Here is a 15,529-nt window from a genome sequence, read left to right as displayed (position 1 = left end):
TTCACATCCGCTTTAAATTTTTATGCACGATTGTACAGTTAATGAGCCTTGAACAGTTTTTTTTAAGATTTCAATCGCAATATCAAATTGTGGATACAAAACAAGAATACGTTATCAAACTTTCCCCGGAAAACCTTCTAACCACGCTACACTTCTTTCAACAGGAATCGATGAAATATCGCATCTGCATCGAGTTAACACATGCACCACGTACATAAGCACCAGAAGGAAGACTGCTCTCAATGTGCAACAGGTGAGAAATCTTTCAAACCAGTGACACTTCGCCTAACAGCAGGAAGTAAGGAATTAATTAACTTCTTCATTGAATTGAAAACCATGCAACTTTTACTTTTGTGAAGAATTCGAAATCAATATTATATTCTGATTGCATACTCTTTATTTAAAGTGACAATGACATGGAAAGCATAGCAGGAGATTTCCACGTTTTAAATCAAATTGCCTATCACTTCCGTTATCGCGAGAAAATCAGAAACTGGAAGCGAAGCTGTTGCAAAATAATATTGTGCTAAAAATGGCATTGTGTTGGAAAATGAGGTCCCACTGAGCAGTTTTATGAAATTTAAAATAAAAACGTTGCACAAAGTATCAGTTATTATAATTAATATATTTAATTTTTGTGTCTATGTTTCCCAAATTCAATAATTCGTGCGTATTTTCATCCAATCTATTTTTTATATAATAATTTTACACATTCGCTTCACTGCCTAAGTTCTAATTTTAATTTACCATTTATTCAAAACTAGGATAATTTGTTTAACTGTGGTAATGTAGCGCTGTGAGGATCGAAAATGTTGCTTCCCGATTGTAATCAGTTGATGACGCAACAAATAATTTCTGATGCAAGTAATATTTCTTTTTCTGCTTTTTTTCTGTTTTGACATTCATAATGTATCGTTATTGTGGATCATAATGTCTTTTGTTTTGGGGCATATTATACGGCAGCTCGGGCATTATGTCTAAGGCAAGCAAAAGAACTGAAAATATGGTCGTTTTGGAAAATGTGTTTAAATCAATCAATTTTTGTCATTTCTACAATAATCATTGAAAATTATTTTCTTCACTTAGCCTTATTGAAATGAAATATCCACATTCTGAATAATTGAATAATGGAATGAACAATGGTCGAACATCGGGAGCCCCAGAGAGTGCGTTGAGATGAAATAAGATTACTCCGTTCTAGTTTTACATATTTTTCCAGACTTTTATCCTTCGTCACCAAGCGATTTTGTATTCAATGTAGCTTTTTCATTTAAATCCATGTGCTCAGTAGTCCGCGATCGAAAAATCGTTCAACATATTATATAAAACAAGCATTTTTTGGTAAACTTTCACACCTTCTGCTTTCTAACGTCTTCTGGGACATCAAACTTATGATGAGCCGTGAGAACAGTAGTCCCAGAAACTGGCGGAAGTCTGCTTCCACTTACATCTCGTGCGAGGCTCGTGAGACAATGCGATTTTGTCAACATCTGGATATAGAGCTTCTGTGAATTTTATCGATCATTGTGATTCGGTTCCTTTTGAAGTTTGTAAAGGGAAGTCGTATAAAGCGCCTCGTACAAAGCCTCAACTAAAACGCCCCTGTTCTTTTTTTATGAAAAGAGACTTTTCTAAACAAAAGTTTTATCCCTAACACTATCTTTTCGTGGGATCTTCCTACTAAACGAGTTTGCCAGTTGTCGTCTGCTACAAAATACGAATAAACCTTATCGATGTAATATTTTCCGTCGACTAAATAAGCATTTTATTCGAATAAAACGTCGAATAGTCGGTTGATATTTAGTACCAAGTAGCTTTTAGCAGTGTTAATGTCTCTATTTATTGTTTAAACATGCAAAGAAACTAGGTCACAACCGGCGAACGACCGCAACTTGGTTAAACCCGGGTATAAATAAACGAAATAAAAAAACTAGGTCATATCTTAGATACTACATTTTTATAATTTTTTTTTCATAACAATCTCCAGGCCCGTACCCAGGATTTCATTTCGGGAGATTATTTATGTATCTAATTCTCGGTGTGCCTTTTCCCAGCGTTTTTAACAGACACTTAAAACTTTTTTTACTGGAACTGTCATTATGGAGTATTCAAATAGAATTTGTGACTAGCTCACAAAAAAGTAACGCCCAAAATTAATAAAATGTAACGCATGTAATACTTAAAACTTACAAACGAGTAACACTTGTAACACTTCGTAATGTTCTAACTCACAAAAAATATCGCATGTAACGCTTCGTAACGTCTATAACTTACAAAAAAGGCGCGGAACAGACATAACACATAACAGTGACGATGTCGAGGTGGTTGACGAGTTCGTGTATTTGGGTGAACGCCGATGATGCACGGAACGACCGAAATTAGCTCTGCGCCTAATTCGTATTACTGTTTTTGAATTAGTTGATTTTAACAACAAAATTTCCAAAATAACTATAAAATTAGTTAAAATTGAGAAGTTACTTTGCTGAAAAAACTCTTAGTTTTAGAGAATGTGTTTAGTTGGTGAATATCCTGGACTCAAACCAGCAATATTTCAATCCAACACGAAATTCTCATTGACAACTAATTTTGTTATTAAAATCAGAAAATTTGTTTCTATATATCTATCACCATCATTACTGAAGGACAGCACAAAAAACCAAAACTGAAATGGGTATTATTAACAAGTTTATTAGCCAAAAACTCATGAGAAGTGTCAAAGCAAAACGATCCATTAAAAAGCTAAAAAGGACAGTCTTATTGAAACTGCTTGAACATTGTTTTGATGTTTTTCGCATGTGTTCGATATATCTTTATTTAAATTTCTAAACCGATATGTAAAAATGTAGTAAACTGTTAGTGGAAATCGTATTTATTCAGAATTTGTGCGCACTTGAAGCGATTGTGCGTAATAATGTTTTTACGCGGAACAGTGAAGTGAATTTCGAATGTTTCACTCTAATTGTGATGAAGTTTTTTTGTATCTTCAAACCTTCCGAGCTGCGCCGTCCGGTGTACTACTTGTATTCGGTTTTTTTCCGAGTGCTCAAAGTTTTCAGTGAGAATGAACAAACAGTGATTTAGAAGAAAAAAAATTCAAAAAGATGTTTACGTTTCGTTTATGTCTTTTTCTCCAACACAACATCGTATTTATACCTGCCAATATAGAAAAGACAACCGCGTCTGAATTTTTTTCGGCAGTAGTGTGCCATCTAGTGGCTAGTAGTCATTAAGGTGTTACCGTTTCGGTGACAGGGCGCCATATAGCTGCAGATTGCAGAAGCCAATTCAACCATTCATATTGGTTGAAAACAACATTATATTTCTTTAATTCAACTAAAAAATTAGTTGACTGGATATGAAGTGTGCCTTAGCTAAGAAATGACAGTACGTTTAATTTGTGAATTCAACTAAAAAAAATAGTCATTTCAACAAATATTTTATTATTATTAAGGGAATGAGAATAAAAAATCTAAATCAGCAAAAGTAAGATTTTTTTAGTTGTCTCAAAAAATAACTAACTAAAATCAGCAAATCAACTAAATTTTTCGCGAAAATGCTGATTTCGGTCGTTCCGTGTGACACCAGCAGAGAAATTCAGTGACGTATTTTGGCAGGGAATCGTGCGTACTTTAGACTCCGAAAAACCCAGCGATCGAGAAAAGTACGCCACCACACGAAATTGACCATCTACAAAACGCTCATTAGACCGGTTGTTCTCTATGGCCACGAGACCTGGATTATGTCGGCAGAGGACCAACGCGCCCTCAGTGTTTTCGAAATAAAAGTACTGAGGATTATCTATGGCGGAGTGCAGATGGAAGACGGAACGTGGAGACGGCGTATGAATCACGAATTGCACCAGCTGCTAGGAGAACCAACCATCGTGCGGACAGCTAAAATCGGACGTCTACGGTGGGCTGGGCATGTCATAAGGATGTCGGACGACAGCCCAGTGAAAATGGTTCTTGAATTAAATTCGACTGGTACAAGAAGAAGAGGAGCGCAGCAAGCAAGGTGAAGTGGAGGGTGATCTCCGAAGCATCCGTGCCTTGAGTGTGGCGACGAGCAGCCATAGACCGAGTTATATGGAGACATATTCTTGATACAGCAAAGGATACCCCAGGACTATAGCTGTTAGACAATGACAACAATGTAACATTTCGTAACGCCTATAAGTTACAAAAAAGTAACGCATGTAGCACTTCGTAACGTTATTAATTTACCCAAAAAGTAACGCATGTAACGCTTCGTACTGCCTAAAACACTTATAAAGTATAAAAAAGGAACGCATGTAACGCTTCGTTACGCCTAGTAGCACTTCGTAACGTTTATAACTAACAAAAAAAGTTAACGCATGCAACGCTTCGTAACGCCTGTAACATACAAAAAAATAGCTCACGGTGTAATCTACACAATCAACAGCCCCATAATATTTCTTAAACTTGTTTTTCGTTTCTGTTTCTGATTTCGGGAGAGGCCAGTTTTATTTGACACAATTATTTGACAAGTTTCCAACATCATCTGTACAAAAATTCAGTTAATTTTACATTTTAATTAATAGGTTTAATCATTCAACAGTATTTTTAGAAAAATTGACAATGTAATTGTGAATGTATCGCGCATACAACGATATGACGTTACTGCGATTCCGCTTGCTCAAATTTGAGTGTTATCGAAGCAACCAGCCAACGGCCACTCTTTGTTAAACGAACGTGAATTTAATATCAGCGTTACTACAATGAATTTACTTCGGAGTTGCTACTCTGGATGTATAATCCTTACCGCATAATGCAATCATGCATCCGTCATACACAAGAATCATCTTCATAAGTTCATAAGTAACTTCGAACAGCACCAACTCTCTCATAGCGAAGAATATTCTGTACGACAGAACCCACACAGACAAAACAGTCACCATCATTGATGAAGCTAATACATGCTAATGCGGTTCCGTTATGACTTACAGAGCGATGCTAAGTGCCAGCTAAGTATACCATAACAAGGAAACGTGTAACAAAGTAATCAATGGGATTATAAGTTACTGTGGTCGGGTCTGTAATCAATTCTACTTACACAAGCATAGTCAGCCAAGTCGTTGCGTAGAAGGGAGGTTATTTGTATGCGACCGCTCGGTAGCTTACGATGTATCGTATTATTTCGCTCTCAACACGTGAAGGGCTCAGAAGATATAATATGACCATGATGTTTGTACAACCGATTAGTATTTTTGAGTGTCACTATTTTAGGAGGTTGTTCTTTACTTTCGAAAAGCCATTTTAAGCTATGTGATGTTAAGATGTTTCCGACGATGTTGGTTTGAATTGAGAGCCATTATTTTATCAAAGAATGATGTTTCAATACTGTATGCAGTTTTTTAGCTTGAACTTTTTTGAAGAGTCGGACCTGGATCGAAGAAACCGTGAGATACTCTACTAGTATAGCGGAATCGAAAGAAACACTTTGGCTGAACTGTTAGGATACCAAGAAGATTTTCATTTTGATTTATTCCTTAAATATATCATTTATTAACAATTTGCTAATAGAACCGCAATCAGATCTTTACTGTCAGATGCTACAAACATTCCGCATCCCGTTTTCTTCAGCATACCGGCATGTTTGCCACCCACTGGTCATCTTGCCTGTTTATTCGCCCTTATCTTGCTTATTACCCGATATTTTCTGATTGAGTGGAATATGATGAGGTTTGGCAGGAATAATTAATTAGCTAATCAATCAGCTATTATATCCTTCCATGCGTTTTGTCATCCATAAATAATCTTTCACGCTTATGGCAGCACAACTCCTGAGCACCTAGGATAGGCACTAATTTCTACTCAAATTTTCTGCTTAGTTCTTTTGTACGGACAAAAACAAAAATTCCTAGCTAAAAGGTGAACTCAAAAACTTTTCCAACAGCTCTGACGATAGCTAGCAGGATATTTATATTTTCTAGAGATGATCAAAATAATTCGAAAGATTCAAATCGAACACCACTCAACTCTAAATTTTAAAAATCGACAAAACCTAAAACCGTGACAAGGTAACTTTCAAACATGCGTTTTGAACACTTAAATCGATTCAACTTCTCAGGCGTCAAAAAACGTTGACCACAAAATTTATTGTTGACGAATGGGAATAAGAGGAGGTTATTGGGAGCTGAATCAGGGCTATACAGCGGATGATCCATCGATTCAATTTTTTAACGTTGAAAAAGTCATTTGTATGATACCATGTGTGAATGGTTGAGCTGTCGTGATGGTGAAACCTCACCCATACCAGTATAAAGATGTGTTTTACATCAACACTTTCATTTTCGCATTGCGAGAGAGCGTTACCGTCGTAATTGAAATAAACTTTTTCAACCTCCATTTTGATGAATCTGATGCCTTGAAAAATTTCGATATTCACGATCAAAAACGCGCCCCATAATAAAGTAAGTCGTATTCATGACAAAATCTATCTTGACCAGATAACTTTTGACCTAAGAAGTGCCCTGAAACAAATATGCATTCAAACCAATTGTGGTCTGATATTTTAAAAGTATACTCCAAATTTTAAAAAATCGTAAACCGACTTTTTAATCGAAACCTGGAGAACCGAATGTGATATACCTTTCGACTCAGCTCGACGAATTTAGCAAAAGTCTGTGTGTGTGTGCGTGTGTGTATGTGTGAATGTAACAAAAATGTTCACTCGATTTCCTCGGAGATGGCTAGACCGATTTTCACAAAGGGTGTAGCCGGGGTTTCATATAAAAACTGCCCCCAAACAGAACAAAAAATGGTATACGCTGTTTGAAAGGGTTTATATTGGAGATGATTTTCCCAAAATTTTAACCCTTTAACTACCATATTGGTGAAGTTAGGGTGGTTCTTCTGATTTTCATTTTATTTGATTTTGTCAAAAACCTCTCTATCAAAAAAATTCAATAAAATTAGAAATATTTTAGGAATTATGGGGAACCTTTCTGATTTTTTTTCAGAGTTTTTCAAAATGTATTTCATGTGAAAAATTTTTTTCAAAATTTTGGATTTTTTTTAAATTGCACTTACAATTTTGGTACCACTCTAGATTTTACATCAAAAATAAATCATTTATGAGTTCATTACGCTGCATTTTTTTAGATTTTTAAAAAATGTGGACGGGTTTAATATCAGACTTTAAAATTAAATCATTCGGAAAGGCATGCGTCTCCATCAAATTGTCATCATCCGATGGAGACGAATGGTATTTAGTTCTAAGATCATAACAGTTCGGCTGAAAAGTTAGTATCGTTTAATAGAAACACACATTTTTTTGCCAAAATTCGTTTTTATTATTCAACATAATTGCCATCAGAGGCGATACAGCGATTATAGCGATCTTCCAACTTTTCGATACCATTTTTGTAGTACGATTTGTCCTTTGCCTCAAAATAGGCCTCAGTTTCAGCGATTACCTCTTCATTGCTTCTAAATTTTTTACCAGCGAGCATTCTCTTGAGGTCTGAGAACAGGAAAAAGTCACTGGGGGCCAAATCTAGAGAATACGGTGGATGAGGGAGCAATTCGAAGCCCAATTCGTTCAATTTCATCATGGTTTTCATCGACTTGTGACACGGTGCATTGTCTTGATGAAACAAAACTTTTTTTTTCTTCAAATGAGGCCGTTTTTTGAAATTTCGTCCTTCAAACGCTCTAATAACTCTATATAATAGTCACTGTTGATGGTTTTCCCTTTTCAAGGTAGTCGATGAAAATTATACCATGCGAATCCCAAAATACAGACGCCATAACCATACCGGCCGATTGTTGAGTCTTTCCACGCTTTGGGTTCGGTTCATCGCGTGCTGTCCACTCAGCTGACTGTCGATTGGACTCCGGAGTGAAGTGATGGAGCCATGTTTCGTCCATTGTTATATATCGACGAAAAAAATCGGTTTTATTTCGATATAACAGCTCCAAACACTGCTCAGAATCATCATCATTGTTGTTTTTGATCGATTGGGAGCTCACGCGGCACCCATTTTGCCCAAAGCTTTCTCATATACAAATATTCGTGAATAATATGTCCAACACGTTCCTTTGATATCTCTAGGGTTCAGCTATCTCGATCAACTTCACTTTACGGTCATTGAAAATCATTTTGTGGACTTTTTTCACGTTTTCATCGGTAACAGCCTCTTTTGGACGTCCACTGCGTTCATCGTCTTCGGTGCTCATATGACCAGTACGAAATTTTGCAAACCACTTACGAATTGTTGCTTCGCCCGGTGCAGAGTCTGGATAACACTCATCAAGCCATTTTTGGTATCGGCGGCACTTTTTTTTCATCAAAAAGTAGTGTTTCATCAACACACGAAATTCCTTTTTTTCCATTTTTTTCACAAAAGTAGCTTCACTCAAAATGCAATATCTCACAAACTAATAATCAGAGAGCTGTCAAATTTATACACGTATCTTTTGAAGGTTGGTACTAACTGAAAATGGTATGGATTTAATTCTAGTGGCGCCCTCTCATAGAAACGATACGAACTTTTCAGCCGATCTGTTATATCACATGCCCTACTTAGAACTAAATACCATGCGTTTCCATCTACAACTTGAGATCAGGGCTTAAGAAAGAACTTTCATAAGAAAGGATCGTTGAGAGAAACATGAATCAGAACTAATGAATTGACAAATATTTAGGTTTTATTATACGGATACATAATAAATCGGCTTGAGCTGATACGTGCGACAAGTACTCCACGAAACACCAGAAAAAGACCAATAAGTGCAAGTAAATTCGATGAACTATATTTGCGAAAGCGTTTGAAATTCAATTTTTACACATAGGCTTAGTTTCTCATTCATTTTTAGTTAACACTCCAAATACCAAGCCTCAAAAAAAGTTGGAACGGTAACTTTGAGCTGTCATAGCTCAGCTGTTTTTCAATGAATCTCAATAAATTTTACACACTCGAATTTTGTGAAGTTCGTAGATTGATTCCAAAACTTTGTAGCAGACGATTGGTAAAGGAAAACCAATGAAAATTTGATTTTTCCCGTTCCAAGTTTTTTTCACGCGCCCAATATGCCCTATCTGCTTTCCTATTTTCTTTCCTTTGGCATAAACGTCTCATAGAAAATATTGAATACTTCAACTTTACCGAGTCATAACTTTGTTGTTAGTCAATCGATCTTCAAAACTTGTTCACCATTGGAAAGGTACTACTTCCACAAATAAAATGCACTGAAAAAAAACTAACAATAGGGCTGTCTACCCAAAGTTATAATGAAAACTGTAGATAGATGACCTAAGAAAAGATGAGACTTTTCACAATGATCGTAAATATCTTGAAATTCAGAGCGATGACATATATATTTTTAAACATAAGTCGATTGCTAGTGATACCAGCTACAATTTTCGCTCAACTACAACTACGTTCAAAGAATATCAAGAAATTTGGTACAAATACAGAAAATTTCTATTATTGGGAAAATTTTGCCAAAAAAATCAAATCAAAACTTTGACATTTTATGACATATATTTTTTTATTATTTTAGTTGGAAATTTATTATGAACAAAATTTACAAAAAAACTGAAACTTGGAATTCACTGAAAATCTTAAAAATTTTGGTAAATATACCTAAACTTTAAAAATAATTATGTTTTTGTATTGGACAAAAGATCTAAACAAATTTTATGCACAACCCAAACGGAATTGATAACTACTAAAATTAGGTTTTTTTGTTTTATGTTTTCCGTAAAATCTCAAAAATTCGGTAGAAGATCGGAAATTTCAAAATTTCTGATATATATTGCGTTCCAACGTTTCTGCAAATCAAAGTGAAAATATTGGAATCCGTTTTGATTTCATCTGTTTCAAAGAGACGTAGAATTTGTTTCAATTAATGAAATAAATGTTGTGACAACACGAAAATTTTAAATTATTTCAATGGCTTTGTACAATAAGAAATAGAACGTAAAATTATATGATTTTCATATACTAACCCATGGCAAAAGAAACCAACTACAATTCTAGAATAAATTATTGCTTGATTTTTGTTTTACAATCTATTAAGAACAAAAACATATATTATAAATTTTCCGCTATCCTAAACAACATCGCTATCCTTATAATCGATAGAATATTAAAATTGAAATATCACAAACTTAGAATTATTTCGAAATGTACAGAATTTGAAAATTATTTGAATTTTCTATTAGTAAACAATTCAGAAAAAGTAGAATTCTGAATTTAGCACAAAAAATCACACGAAATTAAGTAAAACCTGTTTTTATCCACCTAGTGGTGTGATGATCCTTTCTCATTTCTCTCTTATTCTCATATAAAAAATGTATTCTTCAAACAGTTTTGTTTGATTTTTGAAAAACATGAAGTAAGTGCTAGTGTGACCTACAAAATGAAACAGTTCTCAAATCGGTTAGGCCATCTTTCTCAGTGAAGTGAGTTCCACTATTTCAGGTACTTATGGAACTGGAATCGCCCCGAATATTGGCTTTGCAGTAACTATGGCGATTAGCACCAACCAACCAATCTATTTGCAGCTTACAGTTGTCTTCGTCTCGAAAAACAACCTCTTCGTTTGAATGTTATTCACTGAATGAAACCCTGCACCTATGTTATCAGAACTAATTTGCTCAAGTGGCATGTTCCCCTAATTATTTGGAGATTCGTGCCTTGCCGTAGGTTCTCATCAACTTCCTGATGGGAAGGAAAGGATAAAAGGAACATGGAAAGGAATTGGGAATTGGGTGAGGTGGGAAAACAGCACAAAACATAAAGAAATAAATCATCCTGCATCCCCGAAAGGATGCTGAACGATCTGCAGATGCCAAAATGCACGGTTGATAAAACCTAAAACCACCGAGAGACCTTAGAGATTTTACAAAAGCGACACCATTCTACGATTTCTTCCCGAATATGCACTTGAATTAATTTGACACTCTAGAAGACAAAAATACCTTATTTTCATATATAGCTAATAAATGACTTATATGATACGAATATTTTTCAATGAAAAAACTCAATATATGAACATAATACAAAAAAATTTTAAAAAAATATCTTCGCCTTTTTTTATGCTCGAAAATATTTTCTGTGAAATACAAGAAACAGATTTTTCTTCGTTTGCCTCAATGTTAGATATAGCAGTTTAAAAATAACCTGTTTTTGAACTAGTTTTGCTCATAACTTCGGTTCAGAAAACGCTACCTGAATACGCCAGTCATTAAAAAATTGGTTTTAACAAACTCTAAAAGATGTTCAAGGATACCTATACGAAAAGAGAAAAATGTAAATGCTAGAGCAAAATATCTTATTTTGGAGGAACACCCTAAGTTGCTCTTTAAAAATAGCTGTAACACTTAAATCGTTGCAGATACTACTATGGTGCCCTCAGCAAAGCCGCTCGATATAAGTTTATCTACAATTTTGCCGAAGAATGTTGTCCTCTACCTAAATACATCCGGAAAATAAATTTTGGAACACCTTAATAATAAGAGCCACCCTAATACCATGTACATCGACATATGGCTTATCTTCACTGATCATTTGTTTTGAAGACATCATAGCTCTATAGTATAAGGTTAAGCCACAAATGTTTTTGTCCCCCTAAATTGCAATTTAACTCGGAAATTTTAAAATTTCTGATCTTTTACCTATTTTTTGAGATTCTACGGCAAACCTACAACAAAATCTGAATTTTAGTAGTTATCAATTGCGTTTGGGTTGTGCATAAATATTGTTTAGATTTTGCGTCCAATACAAAAATATAACTATTTTTAGAGTTTTAGGTTGTTTACTAAAATTTTTAAAATTTTCATTGAAATTCAAGTTTCAGTTTTTTTTTTTGTAAATTTTGTTCATAATAAACTTCCATCTGAAATAATAAAAAAATATATGTCATAAAATTTAAAAGTTTTGATTTCATGTTGTTTGGCAAAATTTTCCCAATAATAGAAAATCTCTGTATTGTACCAAATTTCTTGAAATTCTTTGAACGGATATATAATTTTGGTCATCAATACATTGTTTCTGGTAATGATTCCAATATTTTGAATCAAAAAAATGTACATGTCATCGCTTTAATTTTTGAGTTATATACAAACATGTAAAAAAAAAAAGAAAAACTCATATATATTTATAAATTTATCGATTTTTTAAAGTTTTCTTTTGATTGTGCAGGAATGGTAGTTGAGCGAAAATTGTAGCTGGTATCACTAGCAATCGAATGATGTGTTTAAAATATATAAGTCATCGCTTTGAATTGCGAGATATTTACGATCATTTTAAAAAGTCTCGCCTTTTCTTAGATCATCTATCTACAGTTTTCATTATAACTTTGGGTAGACAACCCTATTGTTAGTTTTTTTTTTTCAGTGCATTTTATTTCTGAAAGTATTACCTTTCCAATGGTGAACAAATTTTGAAGATCGGTTGACTAACAACAAAGTTATGACTCGGTAAAGTTGAAGTTCTCAATATCCGATTCGCGATGCAGGTGCCGCATGAATGCAGATAGGGCACATTTTGAGCTTGAAAAAAAACTTGGAACGGGAAAAATCAGATTTTCATTAGTTTTTCATAAAAGATCATCAATAATGATATACTTAAAATAATCTACAAACTTCACAAAATTCGAGGGGGAAATACTTATCGAAATTGGTCAAGTAACAACTGAGTTAGGATAGCTCAAAGTTACCGTTCCAACTTTTTTTGAGGCTTGGTGCTTCGCGTAACTTTTTTAGGCTTGGTATTAGGAGTGTTAATAAATATTTCGATTGAAGCAATAAAACAATACGATTTTCCGAAACTATTTAATAAAGGGATCCTCTTTAGGAATCAGCAAAAAACTGAAAATATTAAGTTCAAAATAACATTTTGTTTGTATAGAAAATCCACGATGCGAAATTATACGTTCTTTTTGGGTCTTCGGGACTTGCTGCAGGCGCTTCGACTTGATTTCTATCTGGTTTATAGTATTTCTTAGCACTGCTAATAGCTAACCTCGAAACCTCCAGACTATCCCGCAAGATGTTGAAGTTAGAAACGAATTACAACAGTCCGCTGGCACACATGTTCACTAATGCGTTCCCTACATCATTGCTTGGTAAATCGAGCCAGGCGTGCGGGCATGTGTAAATAATATAAGTAATAAAATTTTATTTTTCATTATTAATTACGTCAATACTCAAGCCCTGAGCTCAAGTTGTAGATGGAAACGCATGGTATTTAGTTCTAAGGGCATGTGATATATGATCTTAGAACTAAATACCAAGCGTCTCCATCGGATGATGACAATTTGATGGAAACGCGTGGCTCTCCGAATGATTTATTTTTTCAAAGTCTGATATTATACCCGTCCACATTTTTTAAAAATCTGAAAAAAATGCAGCGTAATGTACTCATAAATGATTTATTTTTGATGTAAAATCTAGAGTTGTACCAAAATTGTAAGTGCGATTTAAAAAAAATCGAAAATTTTGCACATTTTTTTCACTTGAAATACATTTTGAAAAATTCTGAAAAAAATCGGAAAAGTTTCTCATAATTCCTAAGATTTTCCTGATCTTTTTCAGTTTTTTTGATAAAGAGGTTTTAGAAAATATCAAATAAAATGAAAATCAGAAGAACCACCTTAACTCTACCAATATGGCAGTTAAAGGGTTAACATTTTGGGAAAATCATCTCCAATATAAACCCTGTCAAACAGCGTATATCAATTTTTTTCTGTTTGGGGTCAGTTTTTATATGAAAACCCGGCTACACCCTTTAGATTTAAATAAAAGGTCTCTTGGTCCCATAGGCTGCTATTGAACTTTACCCGGATCGAACTTCCGGCTCGGGAGTAACGGGAAAAAATGAAGAAAAAGAGTACTCGATTTTCTCGAAGACCGCTCAACCGATACTCTTCAACAAAGATTCAAATGAAAGGTCTTATGGTCTCATAAGTTGTTATTGAATTTCATCTTGATTACGGGGTAAAATGTGCAAAATGAACAAAAAACGTTTCATCGATTTTTTCAGAGACCGCTTATCCAATTTTTACAAAAAAAGGTCGTACATCCCCATATCACTTACCAAATTTCATACGGATACGACTGCCGGTTCCGGAATTACAAACTGATAGATATAAAAATTTCATTTTCAGGGACGTGTTTTTAGGCATGGGGCCGAAAAATTCCATCAAATACATTCAAATACTAATTTAATTCTTGATTTGGACAGATTCGATTAGTTGATGGCCAAATATATTGATTTTGGGTATACCGGATCTTCGTTTCAGATTTCGGAAGTATAAAAAAATGTGATCGTGTACTCCAAACCTGAAATCACTCCAATTTCATAGAAGCGGATGAACCGATTTTCACAAACTCAGATTCAAATGAAAGGGTCGTCATCCGCTTCCTGCATTTTGTTTGGATAGGACTTCTGGTTCCGAAGTTATGGGGTAAAATGTGCAAAAAATATAAATAAGTGTACTAATTTTTCTAAAAGATGATGGCGTGCCCGTTTTTTACAAACTAAAATTCAAATGAGTGGTCTTATGATTCTATAAAAAACTTCTGAGTTTCTGGATCCGACTTCTGGTTTCGGAATTATAGGGTAAAGTGTGTTAAAAATTTTATACCATCACTTTTAAGAGCGAAACAAATCGACACCAGAACTGCTCCAATCGTTAGTCATTATCAGTAGACGGTCAATTAGGATTTATAGGATTTGTCATTCATCGATTGTATTAATTTCAATAAAAAAAAGTGGGGTAAATGAGTTTTCGTGACATAGAATCAGAATATTCAATTGAAATTTGAGCGGGTGCAGCTAACTCTGCATACGATTTAGCGCAAAATGCGTCGAATACACTCTCAAATGACTGAAACACTACATTAAGTTGCACGTACTCCAGAGATAATAATTTAGTAGTGTTGTAGGAAGGAACAAAATCATTACTTAATCAACATGTATTTTCTGTCAGATCGCAAAACATAACCCCATTGCACTTTATTAAATCAAAAAGCGGGGTTTCTCACAATAATATATTATAATCAATAATGATACACTTACTGAGGTCATGCCAATTGTAAAAAGGAGTGAATAACTAATAGTCACTGTGACAAAGTGATGTGCTTATCGGTGTTGTCTAATTATGCACTTATTTCTAATTGCCACACAGGTCCAATCAACCGAAACTTCCCTGCTGCGGTGATATCATCAACAAAGCTATGATTGAAGGGTGCTTGACTTCGGCTTTGGCGGCAGTTCGGACAATCGTCTGGAGGAGACAGTTGTGGGAGATAGGGAAGCAGATCTCCGAGCGGCAATACCGGAAGAGGGAAGAGCAGGGGTAGCCATTGACGTTGTCGACGTCGATTACAGACAGCCTACCAGCAGTGGGATCTCCGACATCAGCGGCGGTTCCGCTGGAAAACAAAACGGTCGCATCCGCTAGAGGAAGTTGGCCGGAAACCGTTCTCAATTCCGTTGTACCCGAACAGGAATGTTTTCGACTGTGTTAAAGATGTGTGCTAAATAAGTGAAATG

General features: G+C 34.9%; 1 protein-coding gene across 4 annotated transcripts in view; it reads left to right on the top strand.

Annotated features, from left to right (window-relative positions):
* The window catches only part of LOC131425303 (RYamide receptor-like), a 420,424-nt gene extending 405,126 nt beyond the window's left edge, over positions 1 to 15,298 (top strand). For 3 of the 4 annotated variants that reach the window (XM_058587091.1, XM_058587090.1, XM_058587092.1), the window contains exons 8-9: positions 165 to 253; positions 15,162 to 15,298. In XM_058587091.1, the coding sequence (XP_058443074.1) occupies positions 165 to 253; positions 15,162 to 15,194 (122 nt within the window). In that variant the 3' untranslated portion in view covers positions 15,195 to 15,298. The remainder of the gene's footprint in view (positions 1 to 164; positions 254 to 15,161) is intronic. The other variant, XM_058587093.1, reaches the window with a different exon arrangement.
* The last annotated feature ends 231 nt before the right edge of the window (positions 15,299 to 15,529 follow it).

The sequence above is a fragment of the Malaya genurostris genome, chromosome 1, assembly GCF_030247185.1.
Source record: "Malaya genurostris strain Urasoe2022 chromosome 1, Malgen_1.1, whole genome shotgun sequence".
Taxonomy (NCBI): Eukaryota; Metazoa; Arthropoda; class Insecta; order Diptera; family Culicidae; genus Malaya; species Malaya genurostris.
Note: the sequence above shows the minus strand (reverse complement) of the source record. Positions and strands in the feature narration are given on the sequence as shown.